This window comes from Eumetopias jubatus, unplaced genomic scaffold (genome assembly GCF_037043125.1).
Source record: "Eumetopias jubatus isolate StellerSeaLion01/CBP00866 unplaced genomic scaffold, mEumJub1_p1.0 scaffold_9, whole genome shotgun sequence".
NCBI classification, from domain to species: Eukaryota; Metazoa; Chordata; class Mammalia; order Carnivora; family Otariidae; genus Eumetopias; species Eumetopias jubatus.
The window spans coordinates 78,095,848-78,108,409 of NW_028274815.1; the positions used below are offsets into that span (position 1 = coordinate 78,095,848).

General features: G+C 50.5%; 1 protein-coding gene across 9 annotated transcripts in view; it reads left to right on the top strand.

The window, feature by feature from the left end:
* INPP4A (inositol polyphosphate-4-phosphatase type I A) overlaps positions 1 to 12,562 on the top strand; it is a 131,846-nt gene that overhangs the window by 97,916 nt on the left and 21,368 nt on the right. For 8 of the 9 annotated variants that reach the window (XM_028104002.2, XM_088026558.1, XM_028104003.2 and 5 more), the window contains 7 exons: positions 138 to 356; positions 1,464 to 1,731; positions 5,434 to 5,466; positions 9,354 to 9,526; positions 10,556 to 10,679; positions 11,634 to 11,760; positions 12,063 to 12,203. In XM_028104002.2, the coding sequence (XP_027959803.1) occupies positions 138 to 356; positions 1,464 to 1,731; positions 5,434 to 5,466; positions 9,354 to 9,526; positions 10,556 to 10,679; positions 11,634 to 11,760; positions 12,063 to 12,203 (1,085 nt within the window). The remainder of the gene's footprint in view (positions 1 to 137; positions 357 to 1,463; positions 1,732 to 5,433; positions 5,467 to 9,353; positions 9,527 to 10,555; positions 10,680 to 11,633; positions 11,761 to 12,062; positions 12,204 to 12,562) is intronic. The other variant, XM_028104004.2, reaches the window with a different exon arrangement.

The following is a 12,562-nucleotide window of genomic DNA, read 5'->3' on the forward strand; positions in this document are numbered from 1 at the left end:
GTCTTTTTGTGGGAGCCTTTAAACTCAGCCATCCCAAGGGCTCCTGTATGGAGAAGGGTGCACAGCTGGGCCTCAGGATAGTTCCTGAGCTCTCAGAGATGACCGGCCTCAGCGGCTTTGATTTGTGTGTGCTGCAGACCCGGCAGCTGGTCACCGTCTGCGACTGCAAGCTGCTGGCCAACTCCATCCACGGGCTGAACGCGGCGCGGCCCGACTACATTGCCTCCAGGGCCTCCCCCACGTCGAGTGAGGAGGAGCAGGTGATGCTTAGGAACGACCAGGACACCCTCATGGCCAGGTGGACAGGGAGGAACAGCCGGTCTTCTCTGCAGGTGGACTGGCACGAGGAGGAGTGGGTGAGTCTGCTACCCCTGGCCCTCATTCTGCCACTGAGCTTGGGTTGAAAAATTCAAAGCCTCTTGCCAGCCCCTCCCCGCCAAGAGGTGCCTACCAGGTTGGCTGCTTCGCAGACAAGCTCCAAGTCTCCTTCCCGGGTGGCTCTTGGGCCCCCTGAGTTAGGGAGGGAGATGGCATTTTCACACCTTGTGTCTGCCTGAGGGGCAGGGCTGCTGCAGGCCAGGTTGGTGTCAGACCCGGTTGTAAAGGGGGCGATGTTCTCCGTGGAGCCCTTGCCCCGCTGGAGGCCCGTCTCCTGTCACTGTCTCCTAAAGACGAGCCAGGCCCCCTGCTTCCTCAAAGCTCTCTACGCAGTTAGCCCTTCCAGGGCCATTTGTATTTTGGGGGGATAGGGGAGGAGTCTGGAGACGCTGCCCCTGACATTGTATGCGTTGCATCCTGCTTCCTGACAGAGTGGCCCTGAGAGCCGCACCTGTCTCTCCTGAGGGAGGGACACATCACACAACTCGTTTTGTCATTTTTTAGGACTACGGCTTGGAGACATTTTTCTGTGAGGCACGGAGATTTTAGTCAGCAGTGAAGGGCTCCTCCGGCCCTGCCCCGGTGTCCTGTATTCGGTGTGGGTTTCTGCAAACCACTCCCAGCCCTGCCTCCCCACCTCCCCACTGCTCCCGTCTGAAGTGACCGGCTGCCTCCATTACCTTCCCTCAGTCCCCTGTGTGTTTGATGGTTGTAGGAGGCCTGCAGCAGAGGGAGGAGGGATGAGCTGGCTCACTGGCCCCTGTGGTCCTGCTGCCAGCTCTGGAAGGCAGCGGGAAGTCCTGTCCGGCCTCCGTGACAGTTAACTAGCAAACGTGTCTCCAACTTTAAAAACAATAACCGCAGTACACTGATTTGTGTTTTGAAAAGCAAATACAACTGTAATAGGGAATTCTGAATTAATCTTGATACTTCTAAATTTGTGGTATTTTAATCACAGTGGCCCAGGGTAGGGGAATCAGTGTGTGTGTGAGGGGGTGGGGAGGGGGGCACGGGGAGGGGTGGTGTTCTGTTCTGCTTTTCCCATCGGGACAGCTGACCCAGATGGGCCCTTTTGGTTTGGAAAGGAAAAAGTGTGGCTGAATGTAGACAAGAGCCTGGAGTGCATCATTCAGCGGGTGGACAAGCTACTGCAGAAGGAGCGCCTGCACGGCGAAGGCTGTGAGGATGTCTTCCCGTGTGCGGGCAGCTGTACCAGCAAGAAAGGTAACCGGGACAGCCACGCCTACTGGATCAAACCGGAAGACCCCTTCTGCAATGTGCCCTCCTCACCATGCCCCTCCACCGTCTGCTCGATGCCATCCTCACCTGCATGCCATCCTCACCTGACCACACGTGCGTATGCATCCATGCTGCCCACTCATGCCGCCTCCACCTCACGCTGCGTCTGTCTGTCTGTCTGTGTCTGACTCCATGACCTCCTCCCCCCACGCAGACTGCAGGGAGGGCCGTCAGGCAGAGCCGGATGTCACAGTGCACAGAGCAGCGGGTGGTGAGGGCAGAAGCCCCCGTAGCCCACGCCCGTGGAGCCCGTGTGCAAATCTGCATGTCCAGCAAAGGCAGAATCTCAAGGCCGTCTTGGGTGTCACTGCCCTGTCAGTGAGGGTGGGGCTCCTGGGCTGTTCTGGTTTGTAAACCAGTCTGAGAACCTGCAGGAGGCCGAAATGCAGACGCTTTTCTCCTAAGATTGTTGATGGCACCGGGAATTGGTAGAATCAAGGGAAAGGTGAATCATGCAGGGACACAGCCGGATGAGAGCTGTTAGTGGGCTCAGCAGACTCGTCCAAAGGCCTCTTGTCATCAGCCGGCTGTGCTGTTACCCACCAGGGGATGTTGCCTTGGCACTTGTCGGTCACTCACTCAGATGGTAGATCCTGCTCCTGAGGCTGAGTTAGGTTCCTCTGTTCAGCACCGCCCCCGAGGCAGGGCTCTCAGTAGATGGTAGGACGTTGGCATGAAGCAGCACGCTTCAGAAACAGTCCTCTGCCTGCGCAGACAGAGCACAACCAGACACTCCGTCCCACGTGTAGCCCTAAAGCTGGGCACGCACGCTTTCTCCGCCAGCCCGTCCTCAGTCCCTGCCACTCGGGGCCTTCCACCTTTTCCCGTAAGAGCTGGAGGGGGTCATGGGCCAGGCAGCTGAGAGCTGGCTGCAGACCTAGCTTCTGCCTCCTCTGCTCTCCTCTGTGAGTGGTACGCTGTGGTTGGTAAGGCCCAGATGTGCGAAGGTTAGCCTTCAGACAGCAAGGACTTTTCATTTCTGAATTGGACAGCTTTCATGCAAGGCAGAAGCTGCTCCTTTATCAGAGCCTCTTGATAAATCCTTATTTGTAAGATGCCCTTCACCTTTTCAATCTGCCTGCAGTCTGTTCCCAGGGTGCGATTTCACTTGAGCCTCTGATTCAACAGTGTTCACGTCCTCCACCCTTCCATCTGTGAAGGACTGTAGTTTCAGTTCCCCAAGCCTGTGAATGGTTTCATGGAGCTATTTTGTCCTGTTTGTCTTCTCATTTTTTTATGTAAATTGTGTGTTTAAAAAAAAAAAATCTGAAAGCTCATTGCTCATTTCTCTTCAAAATTGTCTTGCTTGTAATTTAAATTTTTTTCCACAGATATAAAAAGAGTAATTTATTGGGCTTTTAAAAAAAATGCCAGAGAGAATTTATTTAATCAGATATTCTGTTATATCCATAACTTAAATGTCAGTTTCCTTCTAGGCAACATCTTGTATTGGTCAAATGTAGACAAATTTAAATGCAGTTTCAAGTTATTTAAATGAGCATTTATTTATGGTATTTAGGGTATGACTTGTGTTTGCCATGCAAATCAGCTCTGTTGTAATCATGGGAATATGAAGCATACATTTGAGAGAGTCTAACTTGGCTGATCAGTACTCAAAGAAATGTATGAAACCGTATGCCACTAAATTAACTGTGGATGATCCTAATTTAAAAACCTGGAGCATAGCTAGGAAGCCGTTCAGAGCTGGATGTGATCAGGAGGATCAGAGAGAACGAGAGGGCGAGCTGTTTATTTTACCCGGTCTCTTACCCTCAAGGGCCAGAGCCCAGCTCTCTTGTGACTTTCTATACCATTCCAACTTCTGGGCCAGTTGTTTTGGCCTGATGAGCACGTTGTGTTCACACCAACTTATTATATATGAAGAACTCTGTGCCTCTTTGAAAGGCATCATGACTCTTCATTCCAGCTCTGCACCCTTTCCTAGGTCTTTGGTTTCCATCTTCTGCTAAGGAGTCACGCTGCCTGCTGGCTTGCTCTCCCACAGAACTTATCAGAGCCTTGCCTGGCAGGCACGCACCCCTGCGGGACCCACTGACGAGTGCCCTGCCAGCTGCGACCACAGAGGTTCCGGGAGCCTCGCCTTCCTTCTCCCGCTTTCCGCACAGGTCACGAGTGCCCCACACCCCTCTGCATCGCCACCCACAGCCACCCCTTCCAGTGGCCTCCATGTCCTGCCATGCACGCACTCATCCTCTTCTCATTGCTGAGGAACCATTCAAACCCCAGACCAGGTTGTTTTAACCTGAACCCCAGGTTCGTATGCCCCTGAGATTATGTGCTAAGATGAGAGGAGGTATATAGTGGTCATCAAATCTCAGGGTACAAGCCGCTGGTCCAGGAGTACTGAAGGAGACCCCCACCACCACCATACACATACACACACACACACTCTCTCTCTCTCTCTCTCTCTCTCTCTCTCTCTCTCTCTCTTTCTCTCTCTCCCTGCTTTGACTGAACGATTGAGTTTACCTGGCTGAGTTTAACCCCTAATACCTTTTTGGGAATGGTCACAACCCAGCTATTTGGGATCACCACAGAAGATCATGAAAACAGGCCCCTCGACCTTCCTCCTCACTCAGACTCAGAATTTTGGAGGAAGGGTTATGGGGAGGCAGAAATCTGTATTTTTTTTTCTCAAGACTGGGGTAATTCTGATTAGCTGGACAGAAGTCTAAGAATCACTGCTCTGCATCACTGCACACCACTGTGGGTTTCTTTCTGTTAGGTAGATGGTCTCAGGATATTTAGGCTCTAATGAAGAGGCTGAAGTCTTCAGCTCACAGGGGCCTTTACGTTTGCTCTGTTCTATCCCCTTTGCCAGTGGAAGAAGTCACTCAAAGATGACTAGAGCAGAAGGATCCCTTGCCACCTCCACCTCTGGGCAACCCAGGTTGTAAACGTCTCCATACAGCTGGTTCCACCTATTTGGGGGGCTCTGAAACCACCCGTTTCAGTACCCTGAAGACATAAAATGACCCTTTTCCAGACTTGTCTTCTTCCAGGTGGCACGCCCAGTTAACCAAGGAATTGTAGGGTTTTTAAGAGAAATACAAAATTGAAATGAGTACTTCACTTGCTGAAATGTGACTCAGTGTAGGTGAAATTGAATTAAAATTGGCCTTCTTTGAGTGACTTGGAGGGACGTTGCAATTCTTGACTTCTCCCAAATCATAAAAGTTTTAAATTTGATTTAAATTTTTAAGATTGCCATAGATGTGGGGTGGTATATTGGTTTCATCACTGGCTCCTAACCTTTGGGTCTCTCAGCGTGTCAGTCTGCAGCCCAGGTTCCACTCGTGAGTCAGGGCAGCGGGCTCTGAACTGGGGATGATCAATTTGCTGGTCAGTCTCTCTCATTACAAGTGTGCTTCCAGATGCTCTGAGCCAACATGGGCTCCGCCACGTACAATGTGATCGATGTGGGCACTTTATCACATTGTAATATGTTAGTTTGCTTACCTGAAGAGCATTTTATGTTGAAGTCTTAGCAACATGAATGAATGAATCAGTGTGTCAGTCAGTGTTTACCACCAAGAGGACTCGGCTGCTGCGGAGCAGCCGAGCGCCCGCGTGGGACTTCTCGGGGAGGAGGCAGGCAGGCCTCTGACCCCTTCTCTGTTCAGCTGAGCCACCTGACGGCCAGCTGCCGATGCAGTTGCTGTAAGCGCTGAGTTGTTCATGTTTGAACTTTGTGCTGCTCCTTAATCATCCGTGTCACCCTCCATTTCTGTGCAGATTGCAGCCCCCCTCCTGACGAGTCCAGCCCAGGTACGTGGTTTCCATTCAAGGCTTCTGCAGATGTCTTTTTTTAATCCTCAGGTAGTGTTTGTAGCTGAATTATCCAAGACTGCCTATGCTTCCAGAGTTAGGGAAATATTTTAGGAGTGTGTTCATTTGAGGTAGCTAGCAACTTCTCTTAGGTCTGGTGAGGAACCATTTGGGTTGGGGATGCTGGCCTGAAGCAGGCTACCACGTGTGCTTTTTTCGCTTGCCCATCATAAAACCTTTTCAGACGATTTGTGTCCGCGGGTGCATTGGACTTCCTGAATCAGAGCAGTGCATATTTGTAAATGATACTTCCTGTGATTCCACCTGAACTTGTGAGCGTTACGTGGATGGGGTGTAGCCACCCAAATGTTGCAGCATTCACAATCACACAGCATCCTCTCTTCTGAGTCTGGATGCAGCTCAGAGTTCTTAGGCATTGCTAAGAGGCTCAGTTGGAGATAGTGCAAAAATGGAATCTTTCTGCTGCCTTTGCATGTAGGAGTCAGTGTTTATGGCTCTAGTTCAGGGGTCGGCAGACTGCAGCTCTGAGCCGAGTCCTGTCCACCGCCTGCTCTTGTAAATAACGTTTTATTGGAAATCACATCCACTCATTCACATGTTGTCTGGCTGCTCTTGTGGGACAATACCAGAGTCAAGTAGTTGTGACGAGGACCCCATCATCCTCAAAAAAGCCTAAAATATTTACTGTCTGGCCTTTTACAGAAAAAGGGTGCCGACCCCTGCTCTAGTTCATGTTCAATTTCCTGGTTGTGGCTTGTGGGTTCCCCAGAGCGAGCATGAGACCCCCCCCAAATAATATGCTTTTGCTTACCCCCCCCAAAGCCAGCTACCCAATCAGTCTGATGATTGTATATTTCTGACTGGATATAAATGTGAGGTAGCAGGACACCTGTTTTATATCTAGAGTGCAGTAAACTAGTGATTTGGGGATTTACCAAACTCTCCCTGTTGGTTTTAGCAAACCCTCTCAGCTCATATAGCACCATGAATTTTATACCAGCTGTGTCATTTCTAGAAGCCCTGGTGTCTTGTCCACAGTTAATGTCAATGGACTAAAATGGTCCCCTGCCAAGAGTTCCTTTGGCTTTCCCTGGAGAGCTGTATTTTATCTTAGTCAAAACACAAACACACATTTTGTTCTCTCACTCTTTCTCAGTCTTTCTCCTTCCCTCTCTCCCTCCCTTCCCTGTTAATGAGGGGGGAAAAAAAAAAAAAAGCAAAGGCAGAGCATGGATTTGAAAAAGCCCTTCAAAGTTACCAAAAGTAGCATGCCTAGTCCATGGATTGGCCACCAGTCATCGAGCATTAACAGATTAGCAACTAGATAGAGAAGGAGCTTGCCCCCAGAAGCGAATCAGCTACATCACTAAGGACACTGTTGAGTTGAACTGATTTTTTTTTTCATAGCAAGACTTTCTTGACAAAAGGAGCAGAGTATGACCCTGTTATCAAACCTAACTTCCCAATATCTTTACTTAGCTAGGTCCTGGCAGACATCCCATTTCTGTCCCTGAAATTCATTTTGTCTGGAAGTTTCTAATTTTAGTTTTTCTTCGCATTCCCCCCAAATGTATTTTCACCCCACAGTCCTACTCTCTACCTGGCAGAAGCAGTCTGACACAGTAGCAATAACATAGAGTTTAGAATTAGACCCATACAAATGCTCGTTCTTTTTCTGTGTCTGGGAAGACACTGAACCTCCCTGAGCCTGTTTCCTTACCTGTATTAATAACCCTCTCTCTGTGGATTAAATGAGAAAACAGATGAAAGGTAAAGCACTAACAGGTTTTACACACATGGTGGTTGGCCCTCTTGTTGAACTCTGGAGCCATCCAGACATGTCTCAGCCCTTCTCTGGGCAGATGGCAGATGCATCTCCCACCCAGACCCACATCTTTTCTCCAGGACAAGCTCCTAGTGCTTTTTAACCACTCTTCCTTTACTCCCAACTTTTTTCAGGGTTGTTTTTTTTTTTCCCCCTAATGGAACAAAACCAAGTCATACTTAAATGGATTTTTTTTTTAAAGAGAAGTAGATAAAGTCAAAAAGTATTGCCTGGAGAAGATTTGCTTAGTCGGCAAAGACCACTTGTACTTTCTGACCATTTCCAGATTAAAATGCATATTAATTACATACATACATGCATATTAAGTGGAAAAGCAAAGTAAAAGTAAAACTTTTTTTTTTAGCAACGCTTACTTGCTCTATGAGCATTTACTTCTTAGGTAATGACTTAGTTAATGAAACCCCAATTATTTGGCTATTAAAACTAAGCTGCCATTGGTCTTTCTTAATAGATGCTGCTGAATAAAATTTACTTGTGTGAACAGAGTTCTTCAGAGAAACAGAAACATGGCCTCTGAGATTTTTTAGAGGAAGAAAGAGACTTGGGTATTATCTAGCAGAGCCCTTCCATTTTACCAGAAAGGATCCATGTGGCCAAGGAGGCAAGAGACCTGTCCATGGCCACCACTGCTTAGCAGAAACCGGGGGCTGAGACTCACATTGTCCACTCCTCGGTCCAGTGCCCTCTGCCACCATGACTTCTTTGCTGAGACCTTTTCTGCTGTAGACTTTCTAAATTTAAGCCTGCTTTTTTTTTTTTTTTTTTTTTTTTGCATCACAGGCACAAATCCTTGTCCACATATAGTGTGCCCGCATCCACAGTGAGATAATTGCCAAAGTTTGAATGGCTACATATACTTGAAAATGTGCATTAACCAAACACTGAGTATAGGGAAGTCCTTTAGCAACTTTTAGGCCTCTCTCTAAATCTGTTTCTCAACAAAGTGCTACTTGTACAGTTTGAGAGCAGTGGAGCCAGCCTCCCTTCTCTGTGGCTCTTAGATTCTGTTTATCTCCCATCCAAGATTCTGTTTAAGACAGCACTTACCCTCTGGCGGCCATCCCGCCTGCCCAGCCCGTGGCCTCTCCCCAGTGCGGTGACGTCTGTGGCCATTCTGAGACTCACCCCTCATCTTAAGGGGTGTGTGCTGTCCGGGCTCCACTCCCCGCCTGTGCCGCATTTGCTGCACCTGGCAGGCTCATCCGGCGATGATGGTTAAATGCCTATGTCTGGGCTTGGTGACCTGTTAGAACTGATGAGGGCGTGTGTTTTCTCTTTTAAATCCCTTCTAAGTAGGAAGGCAAAAAAGAGCCAAAGCCCAAAATCCCTTTAACTCTGTTTTTCCACCCCAGGGTTCTATTTTTAAAAACTTGTTTTGGTACAGGGTCACAATTTCCTAGTATCTCTACAAGAAGACTAAACCAGAAATAGAGGGCACCAGGCGGGAAGGTCGGGGGTTGGGGAAGAAAGTGAGGGCAGAAGCAGGGGACATTCTGAGAGCTGAAAACCCCACTGTGATACCAGGTGGAACAGCCTCTTCCCCAGACGTGGGAAGTGAGACTAACCCAGCAGCACACGGCTGCGCAAGGATGGGGGTGTCCTTTGCTCTAGAAGGATGGGGGCCCTTCTCTCCCTGGATGGTGGAACAGTGGTGACTTGCAGATGACTCGCAGAAGCTTTTTTTTGGTCATTTTCCTCAAAAGGAATAATCTCGAGCATTTGTGGGTACAGTCCCCAGTATAGGTGACGGAGACCAGGCCTACCTCAGTGGTCCCTAGTAGGTCTGCTGCTTATTTACTGGAAAAGCTTCAGGCCAGAAGGTTGGAGACCGGGGTGGTTCCAGGCAGAACTCGGTGCCAGTCCTGGGCCAGAGCTTGGGCCAGGCAGATTTACAAGATGCAGAGGGGGTGGGGAGGTGGAAGGCGGGGCCACAGGGGCTTTAGGGGCACGTAACTCGCTAAGCTTCTGGGACTTGCCTCTTAAAATCTTCCTCCTCAAACGACTCCTTCCCTGTGCCCAGGTGAATGGAGCGAGGCCCTTTACCCCCTGCTGACCACCCTCACAGACTGCGTGGCCATGATGAGCGACAAGGCCAAGAAGGCGATGGTCTTCCTGCTCATGCAGGACAGCGCTCCCACCATAGCCACATACCTGAGCCTGCAGTACCGCCGCGATGTGGTCTTCTGCCAAACCGTAAGCTCCGGCCGGCCCACGGGCACCTCAGCCCCCAGAAAACACAGCCTTAGAAAATCTTTCTCACTTCACACTGAAAAAAACAAGGATGGCAACACTTTCTCCTGCCTCTGGCTCTTAAGTTTCTTTACTAGAGAGGTCTAGATTTCAACCCAGAGGGAGGAATCCTGCTCGAGAAGTATGTATTTAGGAGAGGGTCTGAGTCCACGCTTGCTTCTCCTCGAGGAGGTGGTGGGCGCTGGCGGGTTGTGCACATGCCCTGCTCCTGCCTAAGGCGTGCCGGGTTCCGGACGGCCCGGGCCTCTTGGCCACCCTTCTTCCTACAAAGGAGCTTAGTGAGGGAGACACGGATGTTGCTGTCAGTGCGGTGTGTTTTCTGGTTTATAAAACAGCAGGTGCCTTAGTTCTGCTGCTTGTGCACAACTGTTGTAATGATTTTGGAGAAGGGAAGAACTCAAGTGAATGTCACAAGTTTAGCAGATGCCAGTTATCACATTAGCAAAGGGAACAGTGACAGAGGGTCAGGCTGGCGCTCTGAGGTTCTGCTGGCCCATCTGCACAGAAAGTCTCCCCCTGAGGTAACTTGCAGAGTGACCACGTTCTCTCTCATTTCTGTTCTTTGTTGTGATCACTTCAGTTTCCAGCCAGAGCTGGTCTGGATCTGTGAGTATAATATAGGCCCTTTTCACTGTGGGGAATGAATTCTGGGCTTCCAGAAGGTTCTAGCCCAGGAGTAAGCCCAGGCAGGTTGGGTTGGAAGCTGAGCCAGAACCTAACGAGCCTTTGGGAGCGATTGGAGTAGCAAGCCTGGAGTGCTGCGCACCCTCCCCGTGGCCTGTGCCCTGCGTGGCCTCAGAGCTGAGCGCCCCCCACACCCCAGGTGGAGGAGGGGAAGGGGTGCTGCTGCAACCCAACCAGAGCTGTGGGGGCAGAGAAACTCGGGGCCAAGGGCGCAGTGCGGGCTGGGAGCCACTTAGTGAGGAGGTGTCTGCCCCCCCACAGCGGCCTCACCTTGTGTCTCCCCCACAGCTGACTGCTCTCATCTGTGGCTTCATCATCAAGCTGAGGAACTGCCTGCATGACGACGGCTTCCTGCGGCAGCTCTACACCATCGGGCTGCTGGCCCAGTTTGAGAGCCTGCTGAGCACCTACGGTGAGACTCCAGGGGCGCCCCCACCCCCTGCGCCTCCGGAATCCTGGGATTCTTGAGCAGCGTGGACGTGCGTGATGCCCATCCTTTCTTCCTAAATATTTTTCTGATTACACACGCAGCACATGCTGATTAAAATAAATCCAGACATCATCACAGTATGTAAAGACCAAATAAAATTCCTGTATAGTGACACACACACCCCTTCGTTTGTTTTCTTGTTGGTGGTTGTTACAGTTAAAGATCTTTCTAGTTGAGGATGGATGGTCATTATTTAAGCACTAATTTCCTGTGAGACGTGGGCCGTTTCTGAATTATTCCTCTGGAAACAGTGCTGCCATATGTCTCTGCACACATGTGTTTGTGCGCTTGTGGGCCCATTTCTGCAGCCACTGCCTTATTAGAGGGAATGGGAATGTTTCTGGGTCAAAGGGTAGGAATATTTTAAAATTTCATAGATATTTCCGAATTGGCCTCGAAGAAGACTCTCTTCTCCCTACTTTTGTTTTCTGTTTATTTCTTCTGAGAGGGTAAAAATAGGTAATTTTTTTTAGAAGTATTTGTCCATCTTTGGAGTTACAAGACCTCAAATAAATACCAAGCCCCACAGAGTAGAGGGCTCTGGCCACAGTGTGCAGTGTGGCTGTCTCTGTCCATTTCTAAGGCGCCAGCTCTGCCTTCTGAGCTTCCGTGCACGTGGTTTCCCTCCCCACACTGTCCTTCCCCAGGAGAGGGCTGGGAACCGTGGCACGAGTCTCCACCAGCGGCATTGCTGAATGTGGCCGTGGGGAGACGTGAGTCCGCTGGTGAAGAGGCTTGGAGAGTCCCCCTCTGGTCACAGCCACGCCTGATCCCGTCACCTCCCAACCGTGCCCAGCTCTGTGGCCGTGCTGAGCCCACAGGAAGAGTGGCAGGTCCCCTCTCCCTGACAGCCTTCCGTCCCTCTCTTGCGTCCAGGTGAGGAGCTGGCCATGCTGGAGGACATGAGCCTTGGAATCATGGACCTGAGGAACGTGACCTTCAAAGTCACTCAGGCCACGTCTAATGCATCGACTGACATGCTGCCTGTCATCACTGGAAATCGGTAGAGAGACTTTTTTAATCATCAGAGCTAGCACTGTGTTTGAATATGTTCACTACACGTGACGTACTTTTCATTCTTTTGTTGTTTCTCTTTCAGTTAAAGACATTGATCATGGTCTTCTGTGTTAATTTCACAGACCTTTAAAGGTTCATGACCAGCACTTTGGAAACGACTGAGCCAGACGGCCAGTCTGCACTCTCGTATAGAGGCCAGCGTGGTTTTCGTCTTCCCACTCGCCCCCTGTCTGCCTCTCCCCTGTCACAGCCCTCACCCGTCCTCTGCGTCTCTCCACTGTTTTGCAGTGATGGGTTTAACGTGCGGATCCCGCTACCGGGCCCCCTGTTCGACGCACTGCCCCGGGAGATCCAGAGCGGCATGCTGCTGCGGGTGCAGCCCGTCCTCTTCAACGTGGGCATCAACGAGCAGCAGACACTGGCCGAGAGGTGCGGGCCGGCTCTCACGGGGCCCGGGGTGGGTGGAGTGGTCGCTGTGGTGATGTAGAAAACGTCACAAGCCCTCTTCAGGCTCTGAGCGCTGCAGAGACTATGTCATCCCCCCCCTCCCCTTTGGCCAGTGTTCTTGAAGTGCAGCCATACACCCAGCCCTGTGTTTGGTGCTGGGGACACAAGGATGAGCCAGATGTGGTCTGTGTCCTCAAGAGACTTGGGCTGGTAGGAGAGAGATGTGGGTGCAAGGATGAAGATGAGTGCAGCGAGTAGGGGTCCTAACGGGAGACCCAGGGAGAAGGTCTGGGGGGGCTTCCTGGAGGGGATGATGGCTAAATTGAGTTTTGAAGAGTAGG